This window comes from Carassius carassius, chromosome 33 (genome assembly GCF_963082965.1).
Source record: "Carassius carassius chromosome 33, fCarCar2.1, whole genome shotgun sequence".
Classification (NCBI taxonomy): domain Eukaryota; kingdom Metazoa; phylum Chordata; class Actinopteri; order Cypriniformes; family Cyprinidae; genus Carassius; species Carassius carassius.
Genome location: NC_081787.1, coordinates 7,749,189 through 7,774,840, shown reverse-complemented (window position 1 = coordinate 7,774,840; position 25,652 = coordinate 7,749,189). Strand labels below are relative to the sequence as shown.

The following is a 25,652-nucleotide window of genomic DNA, read 5'->3' as shown; positions in this document are numbered from 1 at the left end:
TGACTCACACCAGAGATGCTGATTTACATGGGTGCCTGTCTCTTTAAGAGCATGCACTTGCAGCCATTTTCTACTCTTTGTGTGGGGTGGATTAGCGGATAGAGACGGAGCCCAGAGCATCAATTCTACTCCACCGAACCAACGCTATTTCATACTGTTTCGCCTCGCTTTGCACTGACCGTCCGTTAGTTTAAGAGCGGACATGCAATTAGCAGGTAGGTAAATATGAATATTTTCATGAATTACAGAGATGAGAGCGCTCGTTCGACGGTGCGCGCGAGATGATGACACCAACCTGCGCGTGTATAACGTTATTCCCCGGCATGATGCTCAGTCATATTTGCACAACGAAAGCGGCTTGGCTTGAATTTTTCAAGCCAGCTGCCTTTATGTTCGCGTTTGAGGGCGTTTAACACTTATTTGGTGAAGACGGTTTATTATGATGGAGGTGCTGATAGATAGCATCTCTCCGCTTTATGGGTGGGGTGAGCGCGCACGTATCTCACACATCTCAAGTGTGAACGAACGCGTTTTATCTTTATTTGTTTACTTTAGAGCACAATTAGATTACTTGACGGTCAGTGTCGTTTCATGTCGCCATAAGTACATTTTGGGATGTTTTTAACCATTCTTTCCACGAGCTGTCGAGCTTGTTCGTGCTGCTGGTGTCCGGTGACTGGGTTATTGCCAACCGAACCGTTATTTTCACGCCTTTGATGATTAAGAAATGCGCTGTATGACGCACTAAATGACCATAAATTAAATTCAAGCCTTTTAATTTAAACGCGTGGATATGTTTTGCTTATGTTATGGTTAAAGACCCATATTAAACCAATAATTTGGTTTAGTTAACATGTCCAAGCTGTTATTGTAATTCAGAAATTATCATTTGCAGCCTGACGGGCAAAATAAACGATATTGCGAGGTAAAGACCAGCTTATTGTACGATATCCTGCTTAGTACAATGCTAGATATGATATTAAAAAAACACGAACATAAAAAATAAACAAAAAAATGATATGATTCAACCTATTTTGTTAAATTAGTTTCAACCTTCCTCTAAGGAAAATAGTCCGTTACAATGTAGACTGCTATTGGCCAACAACAAGACGAGCACTGCAACAATATTATTATTTTATGTAGTAATGTGCAAACCATGTTAATTGAAAGTAATCTCTTTCTGAGATTTTTATTTTTATTTTCTCATTCAGCTCTTTATATATTTTACGGTTGAAATTCTGATTGATGATTTTATTGTCTTTATGGATTCATAAAGTTTTATTTGCTTAAATTAAACTGAAGTCCTCCAGGGCCATTTTTATCACAGTCTAAAGTTGTAATAAACATTTTGTAATAACCATTTTTAAACGAGGAGTGATACAAGTGAGAGGAAAGTAGCACCAGTATGTTGTCAACTGTACATTATCCAGTTTAGTGGTCATTTGTACACTACAAACATATTCGTTCACTAATCAAGTACTCTTGAGAGAACGGTGTGAAGTTAACTGTTGTCCACACCTTTTGTTGTGATGATGAAACAGAAGTAGCAACATTTCACAGTCAATTGTAAGAAAAGGCTGGAGTTATTACAGTTCCATTCACATTTACAAGGTCAGTAATATGGAACAAAAAATAAGGGGTAAATTTTCATTTCTTGTCGACTTTAACTGTAACTTCTTGCAGAATCCTTTTTCATTCATTAAAGCATGTTGAGCCATGATTTTTTATATCACTTACACATTTCAAATTATGCACATGTTCCTTTGAAAGGGAACAAGGAACCTCTGGTTTCCTTAATACAGATGAAAAACCGTTTGTGTCATTTTTACCTGCAAATGTAATCAGTGATAAAACGCATGGTGAACAGCACTCATAATGAAACTGTTTCACCTGCTGATGGAAATGATGCATTCCTAACTACATCATCAACCACATTTTTGCTCATCTCAGAAATTGCAACTGAATGATGCAATCATGAACAGTCCAGAGTATGTGGAGGGGTTGTTTCAGTGTAGCCTGTCTGTACATAAGGGAGAATCTTTCAGTCAGTCATCAATTACACGTCCCGCCTGCCTACCTGACTAATTGTAGCTCAAGGCTTGCAGAAAGTGCGCGAGTATGATGTCCAACCGAGTAGTGTGACCCAAATGTGAGTCTTGTTCAGTGGTGGAAGCCCTTATTACCCTTACGTCTCGAACAGCTTATTTATGTGGCTAGACCAGTGGTTGTCAGCTACAAAAGCTAAAATATGTATATTTCAGACATTCTTTAACAGGAGTTTCTTATGCTCATCAAGGCTGCATTTATAAGGTCAAAAATACAGAAAGAAATGTAATACTGTGAAATATTATTATGATGTAAAATAAAGTATTTCCATTTTAATATAGAATTAAAATGTAATTTATTCCTGTGATGCACAGCTGAATTTTCTGCATCATTACTCCAGTCTTCAGTGTCACATGATCCTCCAGAAATCATTCTAATTGATTGCTGGTTTATTATCAGTGCTGGAAGCTGTTGTGCTTCTTAATATTTTTTTGGAACCTGTTAGAAAATATTTATATTTTGAATAAATGCTGTTCTTTTGAACTTTTTAGTCATTAAAGAATCCTGAAAAAAGTATTGCAGTATTGCAAAAGTATTGCAGTTTCCAAAAAAAAATATATATATTTGGCAGCACAACTGTTGCCAGCATTGATTATTCTAATAATAAATCAGCATATTAGAATGATTTCTCAAGGATCATGTGACACTTTATACTGGAGTAATGGCTGATGGAAATTCAGCATTGCATCACATAAATAAATTATATTTTAAAGGATATTAATATATAAACCTTTATTTTATATTGTAATAATATTTAGCAAGATTACTGTTTTTTTATCCTGTATTTTTGATCAAATAAATGCAGCCTTGATGAGCATGATAGACTTCTTTAAAAAACATTGCAAGTCGTATATATACACACACACACACACACACACACACACATTTAAATGGAATGAAACAAAAACTCCTTAGGTGCTTTTATAAATTTAATGAATATACATTTGAATAGTTTTGACAAGCTCTAAAATATTTTATGTATCAGGTAGAAATTTGGGGTAAAAATTATTTTTTGAAAAACATTTTCCTTAATCTATATACAGTAAATCATAAACAACTAGGAAAATCATGAGACCTTTGAATATTGTTGTGGACAGTGGGGAGCTTTGGGAAAAGCATGGATTTAGGTTGGAATTGTTACCATGATAACATGTTTGTAGTATCTCAGTGAAAGGCATGTGGCTCATGCATTTATGTCGGTGGTAGTGTGATTTTGTCATGCTCACTGAACATATAGGAATGTAGACAGTGCACCCCACCGAGAATAAGCCATTGTGGGAAAGTTTATTCTATTATCTCAGGATCCTTTTCCACAGGCAAAGCGTCTACCTCTCTGTCTCCCCCACTTTCTCTCTCTCTCTCTCCCTGTCAGATCACTTCTTCCACTTGGAACTTGTTGGTGTCATGGATGTTTTTTTTTCCAAGTGTCCCATTTTGAATGACAATGATTCAGCTCTGAGGTTGTTATCAGTCTGAACATGTCTCATGCCACCTTACATGATTCTTTTCAGCAGATCACAATGTGCAGAAACACCTAGGGCTCAAACTACATCCTCCTTTTGATTTTTGTTTTTGATGCAGACCAGCCCTGTTTGTTGAATATTACTCTGTTAGATAATGATCACCTTCGTGAAGTATGTGTTGAGTCTTTTTTTATTATTAGATAATCATAAAAAGTAGTTTCAGCCACTTTAAAATGGATTCTTTTACTCTGATTATGTGTTCAATTGTGAGGCAAGTCTCTCACACAGAATATTAATGAGAGCGTTCCATATGAGTCACTTATGAGGTTCCATGATGACTAGAAATCTGCACTTGAAGGCAGACGCCTATGTGGATTGCAAAATGGTACTGTGGAAAACGGGATTTCTTGTAAATAAATAAGGTCTTCATCAACTACTGTAGTTGTACTAAGAATACACTAATTACATTCATTCAAAATATGTATAAAGTAAATTATTACTATATAATGCAATTTCATTTGTTAAAATGTTAGGGAAGTGAGGTTACATAAAAAAAATTATGCTTGTTACGTGTCTCATTTTTAAAGTCATGGTTCGGTATATTTTTGTTGCAGCAGGGGGGAAACAAAAATTGCTAAATGTATTTTAGTATCTATATTTAAACAATGCTTTGCTAAACAAACTATGGTTTAGTCTTTAACTGGCTGCAGAAAACATTTTGTACTGCAGTTTATGGTTCTTTTGTAAAAGGGGGAAGAGATTTGAAGTACTTCCACTTTTGGATGCTAAATATTTGAGCAAAATGTATATTTTAATCATTATTATTACGTTTACATTCCATTTAGTTACTTTATTTAATATGTCTTTGACGTTTAATGAATAATAATGAATAAACTAATAATGAACTAATAAATTAAATATTTGTATTTATATTTTATATAATTACATTAAATTAAATTAAAAATTAAATTCATGCATTTAGCAGACGCTTTTATCCAAAGCGACTTACAGTGCATTTAGGCTACCAATTTTTACCTATCATGTGTGCCCGGGGAATCGAACCCCCAATCTTGCGCTTGATAACGCAATGCGCTACCAATTGAGCTACAGGAACACTAAAAGACTACATGTTGCGACATGTTTGCAGAAGCAGCTGAGCAGAACAGGAGCTTCACGTGTTTTAGAGCTGTTGCTATTGTCTAAATTAAAACTCCTGTAGCTAATACATAGTTGCATGACATTGTGAGATAAATAAATGCTGAAAGGAAACCCCACCCATTTTATAGGAGCATAGATGAATCTGTTTTGTTAAAGTGCCGTTGAGCATATCAGCATGCATTTGTTTTGTTGGCCTGTACAAGAAAAATGGCAAGTGACATTAACAATGGTTTTTTCCATTAGGAAAAGTTTCTTGTAGCTTTCACCACTTACCAACTCAGTAACATGACTTTGATTTGATTTGGCATACATCGCTAGGCTAGTTTGTGCTTGTGAAGACCTGATGTTGGCCCTTTCTCTGTCCTTCAGCATTGTGATCAAGTGTTGTTTCCACCCTGACCTACTGTGAATGGTCTAAGACCGTTATTCTGTCATGTGATTCTGCTGTGACCTCCAACCACCTGAAACTAACTCTGGGTTGAACCCACCAAACCTGTTGAGAGTCCTGTTTAAAGTTGATTTGTGTGAGGTTAAAATGTTTTTTCCCCAGCTTAATGTGGACAGACAACTGTAAAATAAACCTTTTATAATTAGATTTTCCCCAAAATCTGTTTGGAAAAGCCATTATTGTTCCAGTTGCATTTGATGGCGCAGGTAGAGCCTGCAGACATATTGTAAGTTGTTTTGGTCATTTTGCTAGAATGTTTTTCGTTTGCACGGTGAATAGCCTTCACTCTGTGTGTTGTTGCTATGATGCGTCATCATTTTTCTCTTTTACTGTACATTGTTCACACTACGTAAGTTCCACTTAGTGGGTTACTCATAAGAGAGCTGTTGTTCCATATAGGCTCCTTATTTAATCACATGGTGACCACAGGCCATCTCTCTTCCTACATGTGCCATGCTCAATGATCAATCAAACTCCACATTTCCATGCTCTGTCATTGTTTTAATGGAGGTGAAGATTGAAAATCAGCCTCCTTCTTGGACAGATGACTAACAGGCCACTTCTTATCACCTGTTCTGGACAGATTAATCATGTTGTACTATACATAAACATCTTAAGACCTGAAATGTATTTGTTTTGTGCTGTAACATAACAGATATTTTGGACATGTGGGCAACCTAAGTTTGAATCCAACATTTTCCAATCCCATTTCTCCTTTCTCTTTCATAATTGTTTTTCATCCTCCATAAATGAACTAATATTCTTTGACAGGTTTGCCCGAATTTGTCCTATATATAAATTCTGCAGTATTCTGCACAGGAGCAATTGAAGTACCTTCTAATTCAAGGCATTGGTTTTGTGAGTCAAAAGTCAGCCTCGGGTCTAAAATCGGCAATACGCCTCACCAAACCCAACTTCCTGAAAATGCAGGGGTCTTGAGATGCATTTGTAAAAGTCGTTAAAAAAATGTTTGGTTAAAGAAATGTGTCATTCATGATATTAGGTACTAACAAAAGAAACGGTAAAAAAAAAAACAGAAATAGGATCATGACTTCTAAAGGCCCCAGTATACTTCAAACGAAGTTAATTTTCGTTGTCGTTTGGGGGCAAAAAGAAGTTTGAAAAGGCTGATCGATGGTATACTGTGTTCGAACATTCCGGCACCCTCGTGCTGCTGGAGGCGGGGTGTAGATTAATGTAAATGTGTTGAGAAGCTCGTGCGTAAGCCCTAAACACAACAACGATGAAATGAGGAAGTGTAGGCAATCTAGGTGTGAGACTATTACCAATGGTCAGAATATTATAGACCAAAGGAATAGGGATTAGCCGCAGTTTAGAGACAAGTGTCATGTTTGCAATACAAAAGAACCATAATCAGTCCTTTATGGGAAGTGTGAATGTCTCATAGTCTGTAAAACTTAAGCATGATGTGGAAAAAAAAAATGTTGGAGTCAGTTTGTTACTTTATTTTATTAGTGTTCATTTATTTTATTAAACTGGATAAATTGTTACACCTTTTTATATTGTATGAGATGTCATGATTTACTTTTGATAAAAACAAAAGTTTATTATTGTATGTTCGTTTGGCATTTCATTTATTCTATACCCTTTAAATTCACTTATTGAAAGAAAAAGCAGTATTGTGTAATATTTATTTGAAACACATATTTAGTACTTGCTACTTTATATCTTTACTTTTCACTTTCATTCTTTTCATGGCTTTGGAAAACTTGTCTCGGATGTTTCTTTACATTGCTTTTTGCATAACTGTGCCGTTGACACCAAGCTTCGTTGCAATTTCTTTCTAGGAATTAAATGCTTTCTCTGAATCTTTAAAGTCTCTCTGCGAGCGATTGTACAGGTGCGGATATATCTGTGCCAGCTCAGCTATTCGACACTCCAGTGTATTCATGTTGCTAGTGACTAGGCTGGAGATATTGTTCTCTCTTGCCTGACCTCCGTTGAATGAGAAACGAACCGGAAAAAATGAAATTGCACGCCAAATAAGGTGGAGTTTCAGAACACACCCACTGATTGCGTAACCGCCACGGACCAATGGAAACTCAAATGTGTTTAGGAGACAAAACGGGCTCCTGCAGAAAATTTGCTTTGGTCAGCTGTTTCGAACTGCCGAACCAACTCAAAACGAACTTCGTTTCGGCCTGATTTTGTTCAAAATGATGTTAAATCAGTTCGTTCTTCGATTTCTTTTGAAGTATGTTGGGCCTTAAAGCTGCTTTTCGTAATGTCTGTTGGATGATTGACTCTTCTATACAACATAGAGCAAAGGCAGCAAATGGAGTTTGTTCAGGGAAATAATACCATAATAAAGGAGTTAATAGTGAATATGTGTTCACTGTTCACTATTCTAAAGTTTTACCATTATACTAGTGCTGGATGGTTTGAACAAAAATGTATATCACGTTTTTTTGTTTTCAAAATAATGACTTTTTTTTCATGCATAATCAAGTGTACAATAAATTTTCTGCTGGTTGATATTCCAAGACATGCTTGCAGCTAAGGTGCTGGAGCAAATTGCTCGTTTTGCCGCATTTGGCGACAACTTTAGCTCGACAGCACTTGCATAAAATGGTTGTTTGGTCGAGGTCGTATTTTTGGAAATTAAAAACCCTCCAAACAGCAGACCAGGCTCCTCTTTTTGTTCTTCTGTGTCATGTTCTACTAGTTCTGCAGCATCCATCTTGCCTGTAAGGCCTGTTTCACACATACTCATATGCAGTCTACAGCACGGACTCATTGTGCTTTCACACAGGACGTGTTTGCAGTCTGCTACTGATCCGCGGCTGTTTAGTCCACAAACACAACATTTGTTCATTGTTTTGATTTCATATCATGTAAATATCATATCATATTTTTTTTCAGCATTGTGAGTATTTTATCACAGAACAGTAACAATCTTTCATAGTTATAGACATTATTTTAAACTCAATAAATATAAACAATGCATTATTCATGCATTTTACTTCTAGGTTTGTATAATAAGCTGCTCAAGCAAGCGGCAAAACATTTAAACACAATAATTAGCCTACTTTTCTTGTTAAAATATGTAAAATTAAAACACCACAGACAGAAACAGTCCCGTGCTTTTTGCATTTAAATCTTTATCACAAGCAATCCCACGGGTCTTAATGAACTTTGTTTTTCTGCCTCCATAAAAGTGAATATATATATTGTTTTCCTTGTTTATCTGAAAGTGCACCTTTTCTTGTTTTAAACCTAGCCAAAAACCCATGTGTTGTGTGTGAAACACAGCTTTAATTAGTATACATTTATTGTGAAATGACTGCATTTTCGTGTCAATCCATGTTAATTTTTCCCGCGAACAATGCGCTTTCACTTTAATCAGCGCCTGCAGCACAGCAAAAATAGACTCGGTGCGTAAACAATCGCTGCACTGCTGCAGACGCACCGTTCCTTGAATGCACTGACGAGCCGCGACCGCATGCAGTGTGAACGCTGGAATCTGTTAACATGGGTGCGTAAAAAAATACGCAATGCATACGCACCGCAGACGAACTATGTGTGAAACAGGTAACGTAACACCAGAGCACTACTGTGTCTACCCTCACCATGCCTCGCAGTCACTGTTGGAAGTGCAACATTGTAAAGGGTCTGTCTGAAACGGTGTCGTGCGGCCGCGGCGCAGCATAACGTTCATTACGAATGTTGAGTTATTAAATACATTGGTATGGCAGTATATTAAAAATTAATATCGTAACGAAAATATACACCGGTTTTCGGTATGAACCGGTATACCGCCCAGCACTACATTATACTATATTATATTATGTTATGTTGAAGTGATTTTAAACATGCAATAAACCGTAAAAGAGAGCTCAATTTGTTAGTCATGGCTTATTGTGATTATAGTCAAATTCACACAAAAATACATAAAAATGACCATCTTGGCTTATTCACGTTAACACATTAGGTTATGTCTGAAGTCATGTAATGTTGAAATTGCTGTAGAGAATTAACAAAAATATTAAATCTTATTTTAAGCAAAATTATCTTTAAAGTGATTATATATGATAACATATATATGATGATATGATAACATAAAATAACTCATGTCAGGTTTTGGTTAGTGTCGCCCTCCTTTATATTATAAATAATAAAAGCACAACATGTATAATATGTAACGTTTCATTAGCTCTTATGATGTGCTGGCAGCCACACCATTGCTTGTGTTTGGAACCTAATTGAATTCCAATGGTGAAGCCAAGTGAAACACTTTAACTAGAGGGATTTCTTCAAGGTCATGTCAAATGCCAGTGTTTCATAGACTGTGTTTCAGTTAAACATGCAGTTGAGTATCCTTGTCCAGCATCCTTGTCTGATGGTGTTGGAGCTCATGGTTTATGTATGTTTCAGATTGGACTGTTTTGTGAGTGAAACTGTGTCGCCATGACCACCCACGTGACCCTGGAGGATGCGCTGTCCAATGTGGACCTGCTGGAGGAGCTTCCCCTCCCAGACCAGCAGCCATGCATCGAACCCCCACCATCCTCCATCATGTACCAGGTACATTTACACACATGCTTTTTTATAGTCGCTGTTGGATGTAGAGTTTACAGTAAATTTGGACATAACTGGACTGACCTTCTGTCTGTTACTAGGCAAACTTTGACACCAACTTCGAAGACAGAAATGCATTTGTCACTGGTATTGCTCGCTACATTGAACAGGCCACTGTGCACTCCAGCATGGTGAGTAGAAGGAGGACTTTGTGAAACAGCACATTAGAATTGCTGGTCATGTGACCAAGAGCAGCAATAACAAAAGGATGTTGCATTATAACAAAGCTGCTCTTTATAGTTCTTTCTGAAATTTTTATCAGAAGGGCACTGAGAAGCAGAAACAGTCATTCAGTTTATCTGATGTTGGCTTTTCTTTGCTACAGTGATGTTTAAATAAGCACAGAGCAGCTTCCCAAAGAATTTACTTACAAAAAATACCATGACATTAGCATATTTTTAGGTGTTGTTATAAAACCGTGTTTTTTCACAATGTAAACTGGCTATATCATGGTGTTCTGTGAAGCACCTATCCAGCATTTATCCAGCAAGAATGCATTAAATTGATCAAAAAGTGACATTTATAATATTACAAAGTATTGCTATTTTATAAAAAGATGCTTTCTTTTCATCATAGATTGATGCAAAATGTATCACAATTTCCACAAAAATATTATGCAGCACAACTGTTGTGAAAATTGATAATAAGAAATGTGTCTTAGCAGCAAATCAGCATATTAGAATGATTTCTAAAGAATCATGTGACACTGAAGACTTGGAGTAATGATGCTGAAAATTCAGTTTCAGTAGAAATAATTGACATTTGAATAGAAAACAAGATACGATTTAAATTGCAATAATATTTTACAATTACTTTTTTACTCTATTATTGATCAAATGCAGCCTTGATAAGCATCATTCCAAAACATTACAATTTAGATTTTATTCAAAGAAACAATTAAATGCCATGGTATATGAATGATACAGTGGCAAAGAATAAGTAGTAATAGTTATCAGGTTCTATCATGGTATTGCAACAGAACTGTTCTTTTTTTTTCTTAAGGTTTGTGACTTTGAAAGAATATTCCAAATCCTATTTGACTGATGAGTCTGCACGTAAAATTGTATGTAATCTAAATCTAAATTTGAACTTAGTTTATGAGGACTTTAAAAGAAGGTATTTCCTTATACTAAACAGATTGCTTTGTGTGAATTTCTGTGTGAACATCCATCTGTCAGATCATCTTAAACCACATCAACAGATTTGCAACTGTAATGACTATTTAAGGGTCAGGCATGTAAAAGCTGGGCAAGATGTTTTGTGCCATATAAAAACCCCATCAGTTTCATTTCTGTTTTATCAGAGGTGTAAGGCAGAGAGCTCAGGACAAACATATTTTCTCAAAGACACCCTTGTTTATGCTTGTTTTGTACAGTTTTCAGTTTCTGTGGGGGTTTGTGCAGGATAAAAATGGTGTTAAAGCAGCTACTCCACCTCTTCCTCTCACAGCTCAGTGGTTCGTGGATGTGTGTGGACTGTCAAACAGGAGTGCACATTACTCTGTGAAACAGAGAAGTCCTCAAGGACTGGAAGTCCTGTTTGCTTCAGCTACCTTCTGCTAAATCTCTAATGAGCTCATAAATGTGGTCTTTGTATGCTGTGAATAAGTTCACTATATATAGAATAAGAATGCTGTGGTCTGACTAAACTTGGGTTTAGGAGTTAATACAGTGTTTGCAATGGGAACAATTAAAATCATACCTGCATACTTGTATTGTCTCTTCTCACATTTGTACATTTAAATCAATGTATGCAGCATGAAATGAAAAAACTGAATTCCCTCCACTTTAATCAGATGAACTGTCTAGACTTTCTCCCTCTCTTCATCTCTTCCTCTGTCTATGAACAGGCCTACAACTTTTTATACCACCATTGCTGCCTTGCAAATAATTCCTGCAAGGAACATGGAGTTATTCTACATAGCAATAATGGTCACTTCCAGTAAATAAGTGTCTGATGGATTGTTGTTTTTTCGAAAGCATGAGGTCCAAAAAATGAGATTATGTGAGTGGTTCCTTTTAAAGTTGTTCTTTTTCCTCTTTTTCAAACTGTGTTTTTCTTCTCAGAATGAAATGCTGGAGGAGGGGCATGAGTATGCTGTCATGCTGTACACCTGGAGGAGCTGCTCCAGAGCCATTCCTCAGGTACACACACACACACACACACTCACACACACGTGACATCTGATGCAGTAACTGTGGTCCAATTTGAGGTGTATTCTCAGTACTCTAGTAAAATCATGCACTGTTTGAACTACTGGCCCACATACACTTTTACTATCAGGCAAGTCATGGTGTAGAAGAGGAACTCAATAAGAATATGCTAGAGTATCATGTATCAATTTACATGCACATAGATTTATTGAAGTTTGAATGTTGCTGTCAACATTTGAACGACTACATGCCAAGTCTTGTTTTAAAGATATGCTTTCGATCTGAAGAGAATCTGAACCCCAAGTTATGACTGAAATGACCAAATTCAACAACATAATTGCCCTGCACTCACTGCAGGAAAAAGACTCATTATTCATGATCCCAGTTCTGAATCCTGCCAGTTTAGTGACGCCCTCTTGTGCACATCAGGTAAAGTGCAACGAGCAGCCAAACCGTGTGGAGATCTACGAGAAGACCGTGGAGGTGCTGGAACCTGAGGTCACCAAGCTCATGAAATTCATGTACTTCCAGGTGAGAGAGGAATAAACAACAATACTAATAAGAAAAAGGGAGAAACACTCATTGCTCGTTATTTCTTATGTCTTCATTTTTGTGTTTATTTTTAATTACTTACAGAAAATAACAATTACTTGAAGGCTACATTCCATTTAATTACTTAATATGTATATTCATATTTAACTTTTCAAATAAAGGAGTGTATTGAATAAGTTTTTGTTGTGCTTTCAAAAATAATAGTGAGAGTCGTAGTAGCTTTAACATTGATATCCCTCCTTCTAGCGCAAGGCCATCGAACGTTTCTGCAGCGAGGTAAAGCGACTGTGTCATGCTGAACGCAGGAAGGACTTTGTGTCCGAGGCCTACCTCCTCACTTTAGGAAAGTTTATCAACATGTTTGCCGTGCTGGACGAACTGAAGAACATGAAGTGCAGTGTAAAAAATGACCACTCTGCTTACAAGAGGTATAAGAGTCAAGTTTACATTTAAAAAAATTTTTTAACTATAATATATAAACACGTACATAAACAGTTCTATATTGCTATTTCATCTTTAAAGAGCGGCTCAATTCCTGAGAAAGATGGCTGACCCACAGTCCATCCAAGAGTCCCAAAACCTCTCAATGTTTTTAGCCAATCACAACAGAATTACACAGGTATGTGTAACTTAAAATATCGTCAAATTTACATTAAAGGAATAGTCCACCGAACATAGTCTACTCTATATTCACTACATTTATTTTATGTTGCTGTTGATGTTCCAGTTTAGTATACAATACTTAAATTTTTTCCTGTGACACTCAATAATTATTTAATTATTTGTTATGCAGCTCATCTGACACATTGGCAATTTAAAGTACAGTAACTAAGGGCTGTCAAGATCCTATAATGATTGAAAACACTAAAAAGGAACCATTAAAGTGGTCCATACAACTTCTGTAACAATATGTTAGACACTAGTGTGATGAGCAGCCATACAATAAAAGTGATTTTTCATTGATGATTTTGTCCTCACGTTTCACTTGGACATTTGCATGCAGTGTGTCATGTTTTATGTGGTGTTTGTCCAGTGTCTGCACCAGCAGCTGGAGGTGATCCCAGGTTATGAGGAGCTGCTGGCTGATATTGTCAACATCTCTGTGGATTACTACGAGAACAAGATGTACCTGACCCCCAGTGAGAAACACATGCTGCTAAAGGTGAGCGCGTCCATTCCTGCTGAAGCTTTTCAGACTCGGCTGAAAGAGAGCTTCACAGATGAAGGCATGGCTCTGTGTTTCAGGTCATGGGTTTTGGTCTATACTTGATGGATGGAAATGTCAGCAACATCTACAAACTGGATGCAAAGAAAAGGATAAACCTTAGCAAAATCGACAAGTTCTTTAAGGTGAATGCAAAATTTCTGGTTCTCTTGAAAACTGACAGTTTTTTTGTCATAATTCTCTGATTGTAACTGATTTGGTTTGGATGCCTTCACAGCTTCAGGTCGTGCCCCTCTTTGGAGACATGCAGATCGAGCTGTCACGATATATAGAAACAAGTGCCCACTATGAAGAGAACAAGTCCAAGTGAGTGATCGACTGAGTTTATGAATGATACGATCATGTAACCACAAGTGCTTTGCTTTCTATCTGATACTAGTTCTCTTGTTAGCATTACTTGACTGGTTAATGAAATGTTCTGAAGTTTTGACTTTTTAAAGATAATGATACTTTTATTCAATATCAAAAGTTGCGTCAAAACTGACAGTAAAGACATTTATGTTTTTATAAAAGATTTCAAATAAATACTGTTCTTTTGAACTTTCTAATCATCAAAGAATCCTAAAAAATCGTCAAAGTTTCTATAAAATTATTAGACAGCACAGCTGTTTTCAACATGAACGAATGTTGGAATAAAAGAAATGTTTCTTGAGAAGCAAATGCGCATTTTAGAATGTTTCTGAAGGATCGCGAGACACTGAAGACTGGAGAATTCAGCTTTGAATTCATAGGAATAATTACATTTGAATATATATTAAAATAGAAAACAGTTATTTTAAATGTAATAATATTACACAATATCAAAGAGAGTTCTTTTAAAAAGTGTACAGCTTTTTAACAGTGTCTTTTCTCTCTCTCTCTCTCAGGTGGACCTGCACTCAGAGCAGCATCAGTCCGCAGTATAACCTTTGCGAGCAGATGGTACAGATCAGAGACGACCACATCCGCTTCATCTCAGAGCTGGCGCGCTACAGTAACAGTGAGGTGGTGACTGGATCAGGGCTGGACAGTCAGAAGTCTGATGAGGAATACAAGGAGCTTTTCGACCTGGCACTCAGAGGACTGCAGCTTCTGTCCAAGTGGAGCACTCATGTCATGGAAGTGGTACGTCTGAGATCATTTAAACAGTTTGCAGCATTCCACTTCTCCATCTACCTTGCATTTAAACTGTCTTCTTGTCCTCTAGTACTCTTGGAAACTAGTCCACCCGACTGATAAGTTCTGCAACAAGGACTGTCCTGGCACAGCCGAGGAGTATGAACGCGCCACACGCTACAACTACACCAGCGAGGAGAAGTTCGCCTTGGTGGAGGTCATCGCTATGATCAAGGGTCTCCAGGTGCTGATGGGACGGATGGAGAGCGTGTTCAACCAGGCCATCAGGCACACAATCTACTCTGCCCTGCAGGACTTTGCACAAGTGACCCTGAGAGAGCCACTCAGACAGGCTGTGCGCAAGAAAAAGAACGTCCTCATTAGGTAAGATGTACACCACATAAAACTAAATATAGTTTTTTGGGCATTACTAATCTCCTTGCTTCCTTATAGTGTACTTCAGGCAATTCGTAAAACCATTTGTGATTGGGAAGGGGGAAGAGAACCTCCTAATGACCCCTGTCTGAGGGGAGAGAAGGACCCCAAAGGAGGATTTGACATCAAAGTTCCTCGTCGCACGGTTGGCCCCTCAAGCACACAGGTCAGTCAAACTGTGTTTGCAACATAGATGACACGTAATGCTATTTGTGAGGTTTGTTTCTGAGTACTATCTGCTCCTCTGGATCATGTAGCTCTACATGGTGCGCACCATGCTGGAGTCTCTCATCGCCGATAAAAGTGGCTCTAAGAAGACTCTTCGCAGCAGTCTGGATGGCCCCATCGTTCAGGCCATAGAGGACTTCCACAAGCAGTCTTTCTTCTTCACTCATCTCTTGAACTTTAGTGGTGAGACAACAGCAACAGTTTTCTGTATTGCAACTGCATCATCTTTATATGTAAAGTGCATATGCTCCGGGTGTGTGATCACGGTGTGTGTGTGTTCACTTGGATGCAGAGCACAAATTCCGAGTATGGTTCACCATACTTGGCCACACGTCACTTCACTTTCATATTCATAGTTTTCACAGCAACAGAGAGTAGATTGAGAAATGTTGCAGTCTTTTTTTTCTTGACGTTCTCATTGTTTCCTGTCTGGCTGTCAGAGGCCCTGCAGCAGTGCTGTGATCTGTCCCAACTGTGGTTCCGAGAGTTCTTTTTGGAGCTCACCATGGGCCGTCGCATCCAGTTCCCCATTGAGATGTCCATGCCCTGGATCCTCACCGACCACATTCTGGAGACCAAAGAGCCCTCCATGATGGAGTATGTGCCACATACACAAAGTTTATACTGGGTATTAAGCTACAATAGCGTTCCAAATTTAGGGGTCAGTCTTCTATTTATTCAGTATGGATATGTTAAATTGATTGTGAATATATAAGTATCCATAAAAATAATAAACACCAAAACTGTTTTTAAGATTGAAAGTAATGAGATTTTTCTTGAGCACCACATCACATATTAGAATGATTTCTGAAGGATCATGAGACATTGAAGAATCAGCTTTGCCGTCACAAAATATATTGAAATAGTAAACCGTTATTTTAAATTGTAACAACAGCATAAGAGACTTCTTACCAACCCCAAACCTTTGAACAGTAGTCTCTATGAACACTAATCGTGTCTGTCAGATTATAGCATTTTATTTTATTAATTTTTTTTTTTTCGCCTCAGATATGTGCTGTATCCGTTGGACCTTTATAATGATAGTGGTTATTATGCCCTCACCAAATTCAAGAAGCAGTTCCTCTATGATGAGATAGAGGCCGAGGTAGAGTGTTTATCTACTTATTTATTATCAGCTTGTTCATTATCTTCCGTTCAAAAGGATCTTAAGTAAAAACGGAAGCAATCTCTTTTCCATTTTAGGTCAACCTGTGTTTCGATCAGTTTGTGTACAAGTTAGCTGACCAGATATTTGCTTACTACAAAGCAATGGCTGGAAGGTAACAATAACCCTTCCTCATTTTAAATGTTTCTCAAGCTTAATTTAACAAAGAAAGAAACAAAGAAATCATTCTGCTATAGATTGTATGTTTCTTTCTCTTCCTCACAGTGTCCTCCTAGACAAACGCTTCCGTGCGGAGTGTAAGAACTATGGTGTGATCATTCCATACCCGCCTTCAAACCGCTACGAAACACTGCTCAAACAGAGACATGTTCAGGTGTGACAATACACGGATTTCCAATTAGAATAGGCAGCTTGCTATCACTCTCAGTACTCTGTAAATGATGACTCTAACAACATGTTTCTGTTTTGTTAGCTGCTGGGTCGCTCCATTGACCTGAACAGATTGATAACCCAGAGGATCTCAGCAGCCATGTACAAATCCCTGGATCAGGCCATCAGCCGCTTTGAGAGCGAGGACCTCACCTCCATAGTGGTGAGAATCTTGTGCTTTTAGACTGTTTTGGTATTTGTTGTCATCACAATCTGTTTCTTCGGTATTGCAGACAAATTTTCTTACTCATTTGGACATATTAAAATTGATATCTTGATTTTAAAGGCTGCACAATTGACCAAATTTCTAATCGCAATTACGATTATGGATTCCACAATTACGTAATCGTTCAAAGTGGCAATTAATCGTTTAAAGTCCACTTATGTTATTCAGCATGCTTAAGATGCATTTTTTTTCTTTCTAAATGTTATCTTAAGGGATTTTCCCATTATTTTAATTTTATTTCTAGTGTAACATTATAATACCATTCGTATTTTTACTATTTTATAATTTAAAGAAGAAACCAATCCGATGTATAGTTGACATTTGAGCCTTAATACTATAGAAAAGCACTAAAAGTTTTCCAGTAAGAGTGTTTTCAGCTTGTTTATTTTCATGTAAAAATACGGCATGCAGTTGCATCAAACAATGGTATAAACATCATTCAATGTAAATTGTGATAATCATAATTAATAATCGCAATTACAGTTTCAAGGGAATAATCGACAATTATGATTTTTGTGATAATCGTGCAGCCCTACTTGATTTAAAAATCCAAGGACTTTAGAAAACCAAGGAACTTTCACTAAACTGAAACTGTTTTGGTCATGTGTGTTTCAGGAGCTTGAATGGCTGATGGAAATCAACAGGTTGACTCATCGCTTGCTGTCGAAGCACATGACCCTGGACAGTTTTGACGCCATGTTCCGTGAGGCCAATCACAACGTGTCTGCTCCATACGGCCGCATCACACTGCATGTCTTCTGGGAACTCAACTTTGACTTCTTACCAAACTACTGTTACAATGGCTCCACCAACAGGTTGATAAACTTAAGTAGATTCAGACCCGTACCAATGTGGGTCATTATATTTGACAAAAGTGTTAAATCTCATGGAACAGGTTTGTGCGGACAGCCATTCCCTTTACCCAGGAGCCTCAGAGGGACAAACCTGCCAATGTCCAGCCTTACTACTTATATGGCTCCAAGGTCTGTAAGCAGCATAATTAGTCTGTGCCACCAAGCCAAAGACTTGAATGTGTTAAAGTGTGCTAGAGAATATTGATGTCTGTTTTTAAACATCTCGCTCTGTTTTTCAGCCTCTGAACATTGCTTACTCCCACATCTACAGTTCCTACAGGAACTTTGTGGGTCCTCCACATTTCAAAACAATCTGCCGTCTTCTTGGTTACCAGGGCATTGCTGTGGTGATGGAGGAGCTGCTCAAGATTGTCAAGAGCTTGGTATTTTGTCTCTCTGCTATGTGTACATGTAGGTTCTCTTTCATGCACTACTCCAGTATTCAGTTTTTATCACTTGTCCTGTTCCTCTGTCTTTTGCAGTTGCAAGGCACCATCCTGCAGTATGTGAAAACCCTCATAGAGGTGATGCCCAAGATCTGCCGTCTCCCTCGTCATGAGTACGGATCACCAGGTGAGATCAGAGCTAGTAACACTCCAGTCGTGTCACAGTCCCTCCACCTCCCCTAACTCCACCTGTCTTAATCTGCTACAGGATTTATAAATGCAAAGAATAGAATAAATACAAAGAATAGGATGAAAACTTTTACATAAAAAAAAATAATAATTATATATATATATATATATATATGCTCTCTCAAGCCTCTAAAAATGTATACAAATGACTACCAAATGCATGAATGTAAATCGAATTCTATTAGAGCTGTCGATTGAATTTGCTAATTTAGTATAATGTATGAATTAAAACAATTTGCATAACACTTTGTAAAACATTTTATAGCTCATTAAAGTGAAGAAGGCAGTAACTTAAAGGGTTAGTTCACCCAATAATCAAAATTATGTCATTAATAACTTACCCTCATGTCGTTCCAAACACGTAAGACCTCCGTTCATCTTCAGAACACAGTTTAAGATATTTTAGATTTAGTCCAAGAGCTCTCAGTCCCTCCATTGAAGCTGTGTGTACGGTATACTGTCCATGTCCAGAAAGGTAAGAAAAACATCATCAAAGTAGTCCATGTGACATCAGAGGGTCAGTTAGAATATTTTGAAGCATCGAAAATACATTTTGGTCCAAAAATAGCAAAAACTACGACTTTATTCAGCATTGTCTTCTCTTCTGTGTCTGTTGTGAGCAGGTTCACAACACTGCAGTGTAGTGATATCCGGTTCGCGAACGAATCATTCGATGTAACTGGATCTTTTTGAACCAGTTCACCAAATCGAACTGAATCGTTTTAAATGGTTCGCATCTCCAATACACATTAATCCACAAATGACTTAAGCTGTTAACTTTTTTAATGTGGCTGACACTCCCTCTGAGTTAAAACAAACCAATATCCCGAAGTAATCATTAATGACATTATTTAGATTTTTGGGTGAACTAACCCTTTAAGGATATGAATGTCAGATCCTAGCCTGGATTTTAAGTTATGTAATGTGGACCATTTGTCAGGCATCTTGGAGTTCTTCCACCATCAGCTGAAGGACATCATTGAGTATGCTGAGCTCAAGACAGATGTGTTTCAGAGTCTGAGGGAGGTGGGCAACGCCATCCTCTTTTGTCTGCTCATCGAGCAAGCTCTGGTGAGACCCCCTCTAAATTAATTTTCCTATTTGCATGACTTAGTCCTAATCAATTAATCTAAAACCTCATCTCAAAGCTGATTTCTATTTTAGCTTTAATCTTTCAGACCTGCCAACCTGTACACATTTTGTGTAATAGGTACGCATTTTGACATCAAAGTACACTAGTAAGATTACACAAAATCTGGTGCCAGCTTTATGTTCAATGAGGCATTTACAGCAGAGAGATTTTTTTAGTTTAGTTTTCCTTGTAGCCTTATGCTAAAATTGACTGCAAATCCACATTTTAAGGCTGATTTAAAAAAAAAAAGTGGGTTATCCCTGTCTCAACTATAAATTATTGCATTGTTTTCTTCATTATGTGGTGGTGTATACGAGTGCAAAGCAAAATGGTGCAAGTGCAAAGCAAAATGGTGCAAAATAATATGAACTAAGCTTTGCACTATTGCTGTTCTCTTAATTCTTTGCCAAGGTTAGCAGGTCTGATCTTTCATAAAATGCCTTGTTTTCTTCTGAATAAGTATGATTTGCTTTAAAGAATTTTTTTTTTATAATGAAAGCATCCTGTTGACACACCAAATTTCAAGGCTCAATCCTGACATGACTCAGCCTGGCTTTGCAAATGAGCTGCATAAAGAGGCAGATTTGAATTTGTACGCTGATGTGTATGCTAATATGTGTGCATTTCTGGATGTGAATATTAATGAATTACTGCGTGTATATTAATGAGTGTGTGGGTGGAGGACACTGCTGCCATCTGCCCCTAAAAAGCAACTTTATTTCTCATTACACGCTGGCAACAACTACAGGTGGTAAGGAATTAGGCCTCATACATGTAACCGAACCACAAACAGACTGAACACACACTCTTCCTGGTTTTTATACTTTTTCTTTAGTCACTTTTGTGCCGTGTTCTGCCATGGATTCAAGGATGCTAGTGTCACCAAGACGAGAGTATAAAGAGAGAATAAAACTCGAAATGTAATACGGAGCTGTGAACGTCTGGCACTTTCATGATGTTTCTGCACGTGCCCAGTGGCTTACTATTAAGAGGCTTCTTTAGGATCATTTCCTCTAAAGGAATCTTCCTTGCTTTCATGGCAGTCACGACTCCTCTCTGGCTGCCTGTGACGTCCCGTACTGGTGCACATCTGCTTCCATACACTCTTCTTCTGACTGTAACTCTTCTGATGCCTGTTTCTCTTGTGTTTCTGTCTGGGTCTCTCTCTCTCTCTCTCTCTCTCTCTCTCTCTCTCTCTCTCTCTCTGAAGCATAGTGAATGTCGAATGATCATTGCACGCTGATCTCTCATTAACATTGTTTCTGTCAGGGTGCTCTTCTGGTCATCTCTCTTCTTGTTTAGGTGTTGTTCAGTGCTTGTTTTATCATTGTGAATGAAGTCATTTTTGCTCAGATTTCTGTGCCTCATTGATTTGAAGGTCAATGCCATGAGACCTTGAACCTTCCACATTACATTTAATTTAGGGTTTACACCAACTGCCACAATAGTAATTAATTTATCCCATATTTTATATCTTTCTGGGTTTATATTAGTAAATGTTGATGTAGAGGTTTAATAGAATGCATATTGATAGTTAGTGATGTTCAAAACGACGTTTTGTGATTACTGTTTGGATTAGGCAATCACATGACCCATTTTTGTTAAAAACAGCAAGATGAAGTACAGGAGATTGAAACGTAGAACACACAAGTTTTTTTTTTCAAGTTAATGTCTTAAATGTTGATCAAAAAAGTAGGGCAAGTCACAACAACCGAGGACAATCTGCATGTATGCATAGACCAACTTAAAAAAAATAAAGAATATGACAGCCTTTAATAGGGTAACCAAAATATCTTCAACAAATATTATAAACTTTTATTGCAAGAAAACAATCATAGTTCTCACAGAAATATGCATATTATATGTAAATATTTATATATTTTATCTAAATATAAATATCTAATAGATATGAGACTATGCATCATAATAGAAATGCTGTTCAAAGCAAGCGATTTAAAGGAAATGTTTTGAACTTGTTTCAAGTTTAGTTTTTTCATTTTTATTTATTTTGTATTTTTTGTAGAATCAGAAAGTGCTATTTGGGATCAAATTTTTGGATGAGATCCTTTTATCAGTACTATATTTGGTATAATCAGTTACCGTTATTCCGAGCTTCTCAACCAACATCAGTTCTTAAATATCATCATGTTTAGGACTGTTCAATTTTTCACATTTTCATATATATTACAACTAACCCATTTTTACACTGATGTGTGTGTGTGTGTGTGTGTGTCTGTGTGTGTGTGTGATGTTTGTATGTAGAGCTTGATTCAGATTTCATTTAGCAGTGTGATGAAGCATTTTTCATTCATTCCTCATCGTGTTTTTGTTTTGTTTGTTTGAACTCAGTCACAGGAAGAGGTTTGTGACTTACTTCATGCAGCACCATTCCAGAACATCCTCCCAAGAGTCTACATCAAAGGTGAAAAAAATTACATTTAAAAACTACAAGATCATGTTTCTCATAATTGCTTTCTGGTTAAGAAATCTTTATATGAGTTCAATTTTATACCTGCTGAAATCTTCATTTAATGATGTATGTTTACAGAGGGTGAGCGACTTGAGGTGAGGATGAAGAGGCTGGAGGCAAAGTATGCTCCTCTTCACCTGGTGCCCCTCATTGAGAGACTTGGGACCCCACAGGTTAGCCAATCGTTCCATTTGTCAGTAACACAATATGTAGCACAATCTTTTTTTTTTTCTATATAGAAATATTTTGCAACATTGTAAATGTCTTCGCTGTTGCATTTGATCAGTTTAATGTATTTTTGCTGAATAGAATAATACATTTCTTTCAGTAAAGTAGCCTGGCTCTGTCATCCTGTTTAAAGTAACGTCCTGGTCCAGGGAGGGTCTGTGTTGTACCAAATACCTTCCACTTCTTAATAATAGACTTCACTGTGTTTTTAGGCATTGATAAAGCCTTTGAAACTTAACTTTATCCCAGAGCTCTTTTTGACAGTGCTTCGGTTGTGCTACCGAGGACTGAAATGCTCCAGGAAAGCTCTTTTCACGCTGAGCAAATCAAAATTAGCACAACTGATCACAGTTGAAAGTCAGTTGGCTTTGTGTGCCATTGAGAAGGTGATTAGCTACACCTGATTGAGTTTATAGGTCATTTTTAGGAGGGAGTGATCCTTTTTCCAAATCGGTGATTCTGTTTTTTTATTTATTTATTTTTTTTCTGACATGTTGGTGTTCTATCTTACACTTGAATGTTATAAGTTGCACTGAGTAAATACAGCTGTCCGTCTTCATTTCAGGGCTTGATTCTTTTAAAGAGGGGTGATTGTTTTCTGTAACCACTGGATTTAGACTGTTTAGGCTGTTTAGGTTGATTTGTTTTGTTTTTTAATTGCCTTTATTAGCAAATTGCAATAGCTCGAGAGGGAGACCTGCTGACGAAGGAGCGTCTGTGCTGTGGTCTGTCCATGTTTGAAGTCATCCTGACGCGCATTCGCAGCTTCCTTCAGGACAGCGTGTGGCGAGGCCCTCCCCCCACCAATGGCGTCATGCATGTGGATGAGTGCATGGAGTTCCACCGCCTCTGGAGCGCCATGCAGTTTGTGTACTGCATCCCTGTGGGCACGCACGAGTTCACTGCAGAGTATGCATATACATTCAGCCTAGATTTTTGGAATAGTTTGTAATTTACATAAAAAATAGCAAGCGAGCACTTGATTTCGATTTATGAAAGTTTTGGGGCTTTTTTGTGTTCAGGCAGTGCTTCGGTGATGGTCTGAACTGGGCTGGATGTGCCATTATTGTGCTATTAGGACAACAACGTCGCTTTGACCTCTTCGATTTCTGCTACCACTTGCTGAAGGTCCAGAGGCAGGACGGCAAAGATGAGATCATTAAGAATGTGGTAAGTTCCTGATTTCATATAGACATGAACTATTTAAAAATGACAAATCATTGCAGGAAACTCTTAAAAAGTTTGGGGTCAGTAATGTTTCTTGAGCAGCAAATCAGCATATTAGAATGATTTCTGAATGATTATGTGACACTGAAGATTAGAGTAACGATGCTGAAAGTAGATATGGGCTTCCGTATTTAATGTTTTTTCATGTAACTTTCAGCCCCTGAAAAAGATGGCAGACCGCATCAGAAAGTATCAGATTCTCAACAACGAGATCTTTGCCATCCTCAACAAGTACATGAAGGCTGTGGAGACAGACAGTTCTACTGTGGAGCATGTTCGCTGTTTCCAGCCTCCTATACATCAGTCTCTGGCCACCACATGTTAAACCAACTTTATTTGACTTCCAGCTATCCTTTTCTTCCTCTGGTGTGACATTGGTCTCAAATGTAGTGTACAGGGCCTTAGAGCTTTCAGGACTGCCTCGGCTTTATTTAAATAAGAGACGAACCTCCAGTCTCGCCACATGGTTAAAAATCACAGTAGATTTCTCAGTCTGCCCCAGCTGTTATCTAACCCTTATGAATATAAACACTCACTATCCGTTTCACATTTGAAGTGAACCAGTTTGAGAGATTAAGGACTGCCGAAAATATTTCCAGGTCACCAGAGGAAGTTCTAACAAATGTTAAGTTCTAGTTAAAAAAAAAAGTAAATATAAATTACTTTGATTATAAATAACTATTAAAAGAAAACATGACTGATGTCAGTTTTTTTTAACAATGCCCATACAGATTTCATTTATAATAGTATTTGCATGTACTTCAAAAATGCCATATATCCTAATATAGTTTGTACTGTAATATACAGACCAAAAAGCAAGAGTATGTTGAGTTGTTGACAAACATGGACACAGATGTCCTTAATAATTTCTCCTATTTCTAATTCTTTTATGCTCAAATTTGTTTATAGCATTCTCTTTATTGCATTACAGCACTGGTTTACAGATATTTGCATTTGTAACATCCATCATTGTAAATGTTGCGGTCGAGAATTGCGTGTAATACTTGTTGACATTTTTTTGGTACTTAACTGGTATCAGTATTTGCCTCAACTGTTGAAAAGTAACCTCACTTATCTTTTCTGTCAGTTTAATCTCAGTCTTTAGACTATTGATTTGGGCAATTTTATGCACAATAATCATATGTAAACTAGTGAAGCAGTTTACCGTTCTGAAGTTCTAATAACTGCATTTGTGCTGTGGTGATATTTCTTACTATAACAGACAGCAGTAATGATACTGCATTACCTTGACCAATAATGGACAAAAAGCAAAAATATTGGACATCTGCTGTTTCAATATCATGCTTGCTAAAATTTCCAGAAATATTAAAGATAAAATTTCAAATGTTGACATTTCATATATTTCAGTATTTACCTTTACAGGCCCTTTGCTTCAGCAGTGTTACGCAGATTGGCAAGCGTTCTGTTCAGTTTTGTAATTTATGTGGCTGTTGTAAATGTAACCTCATGAATGCTCATCATATTCTGTTATTTCCTTTTTTCCTGGAGTTTTCAGATTGATTTTAATCAGTTTTTAAATAATTGTTGAATTAAATGGGAATTTTCCAGTAACCTATTTATGCATACAAGTTGATTTTTCTTGCTCTTGGAAGGGTTAATATGTGAATGAAGATGGAAAAAAAATGTTTTGACATTAGGGACGTGCTGTTTTAAAATCTCAAAGCATGACAGGTGTAATTTATTGTCATCATGGATCTGTTTGTGACATGAGATTTTTGTTCATATTGTTGTACAAGTGATCATGTTTTGAAATACAAAAAAGGAGAGAATAATAGAATGTACAACAAATTGTTCTGAACAGGAATTATAATTATGTTGTATTTCCATGAAATAAAAACGATT

At 37.2% G+C, this 25,652-nt stretch overlaps 1 protein-coding gene across 3 annotated transcripts; it reads left to right on the top strand.

Annotated features, from left to right (window-relative positions):
- The first annotated feature begins 68 nt into the window (after nt 1-68).
- On the top strand, nt 69-25,652 carry LOC132113663 (cytoplasmic FMR1-interacting protein 2). 3 transcript variants are annotated; one of them, XM_059521543.1, is made up of 29 exons: nt 69-215; nt 9,571-9,720; nt 9,816-9,905; nt 11,841-11,918; nt 12,357-12,458; nt 12,726-12,907; nt 13,002-13,098; nt 13,513-13,641; nt 13,725-13,829; nt 13,922-14,010; nt 14,571-14,808; nt 14,891-15,183; nt 15,253-15,400; nt 15,492-15,645; nt 15,903-16,059; nt 16,471-16,567; nt 16,666-16,742; nt 16,853-16,961; nt 17,061-17,180; nt 17,859-18,058; nt 18,139-18,226; nt 18,337-18,480; nt 18,580-18,670; nt 19,673-19,803; nt 22,214-22,286; nt 22,413-22,507; nt 23,233-23,471; nt 23,585-23,732; nt 23,947-25,652. In XM_059521543.1, exons 2-29 carry the CDS (start codon nt 9,604-9,606, stop codon nt 24,112-24,114), a joined length of 3,759 nt encoding a protein of 1,252 aa, XP_059377526.1. In that variant the 5' UTR covers nt 69-215; nt 9,571-9,603; the 3' UTR covers nt 24,115-25,652. The 3 variants fall into 3 exon arrangements, with proteins under 3 accessions (XP_059377526.1, XP_059377525.1, XP_059377527.1); XM_059521542.1 differs by having other exon boundaries at nt 19,673-19,806; XM_059521544.1 differs by lacking the exons at nt 22,214-22,286; nt 22,413-22,507; nt 23,233-23,471; nt 23,585-23,732; nt 23,947-25,652 and adding an exon at nt 20,613-21,505.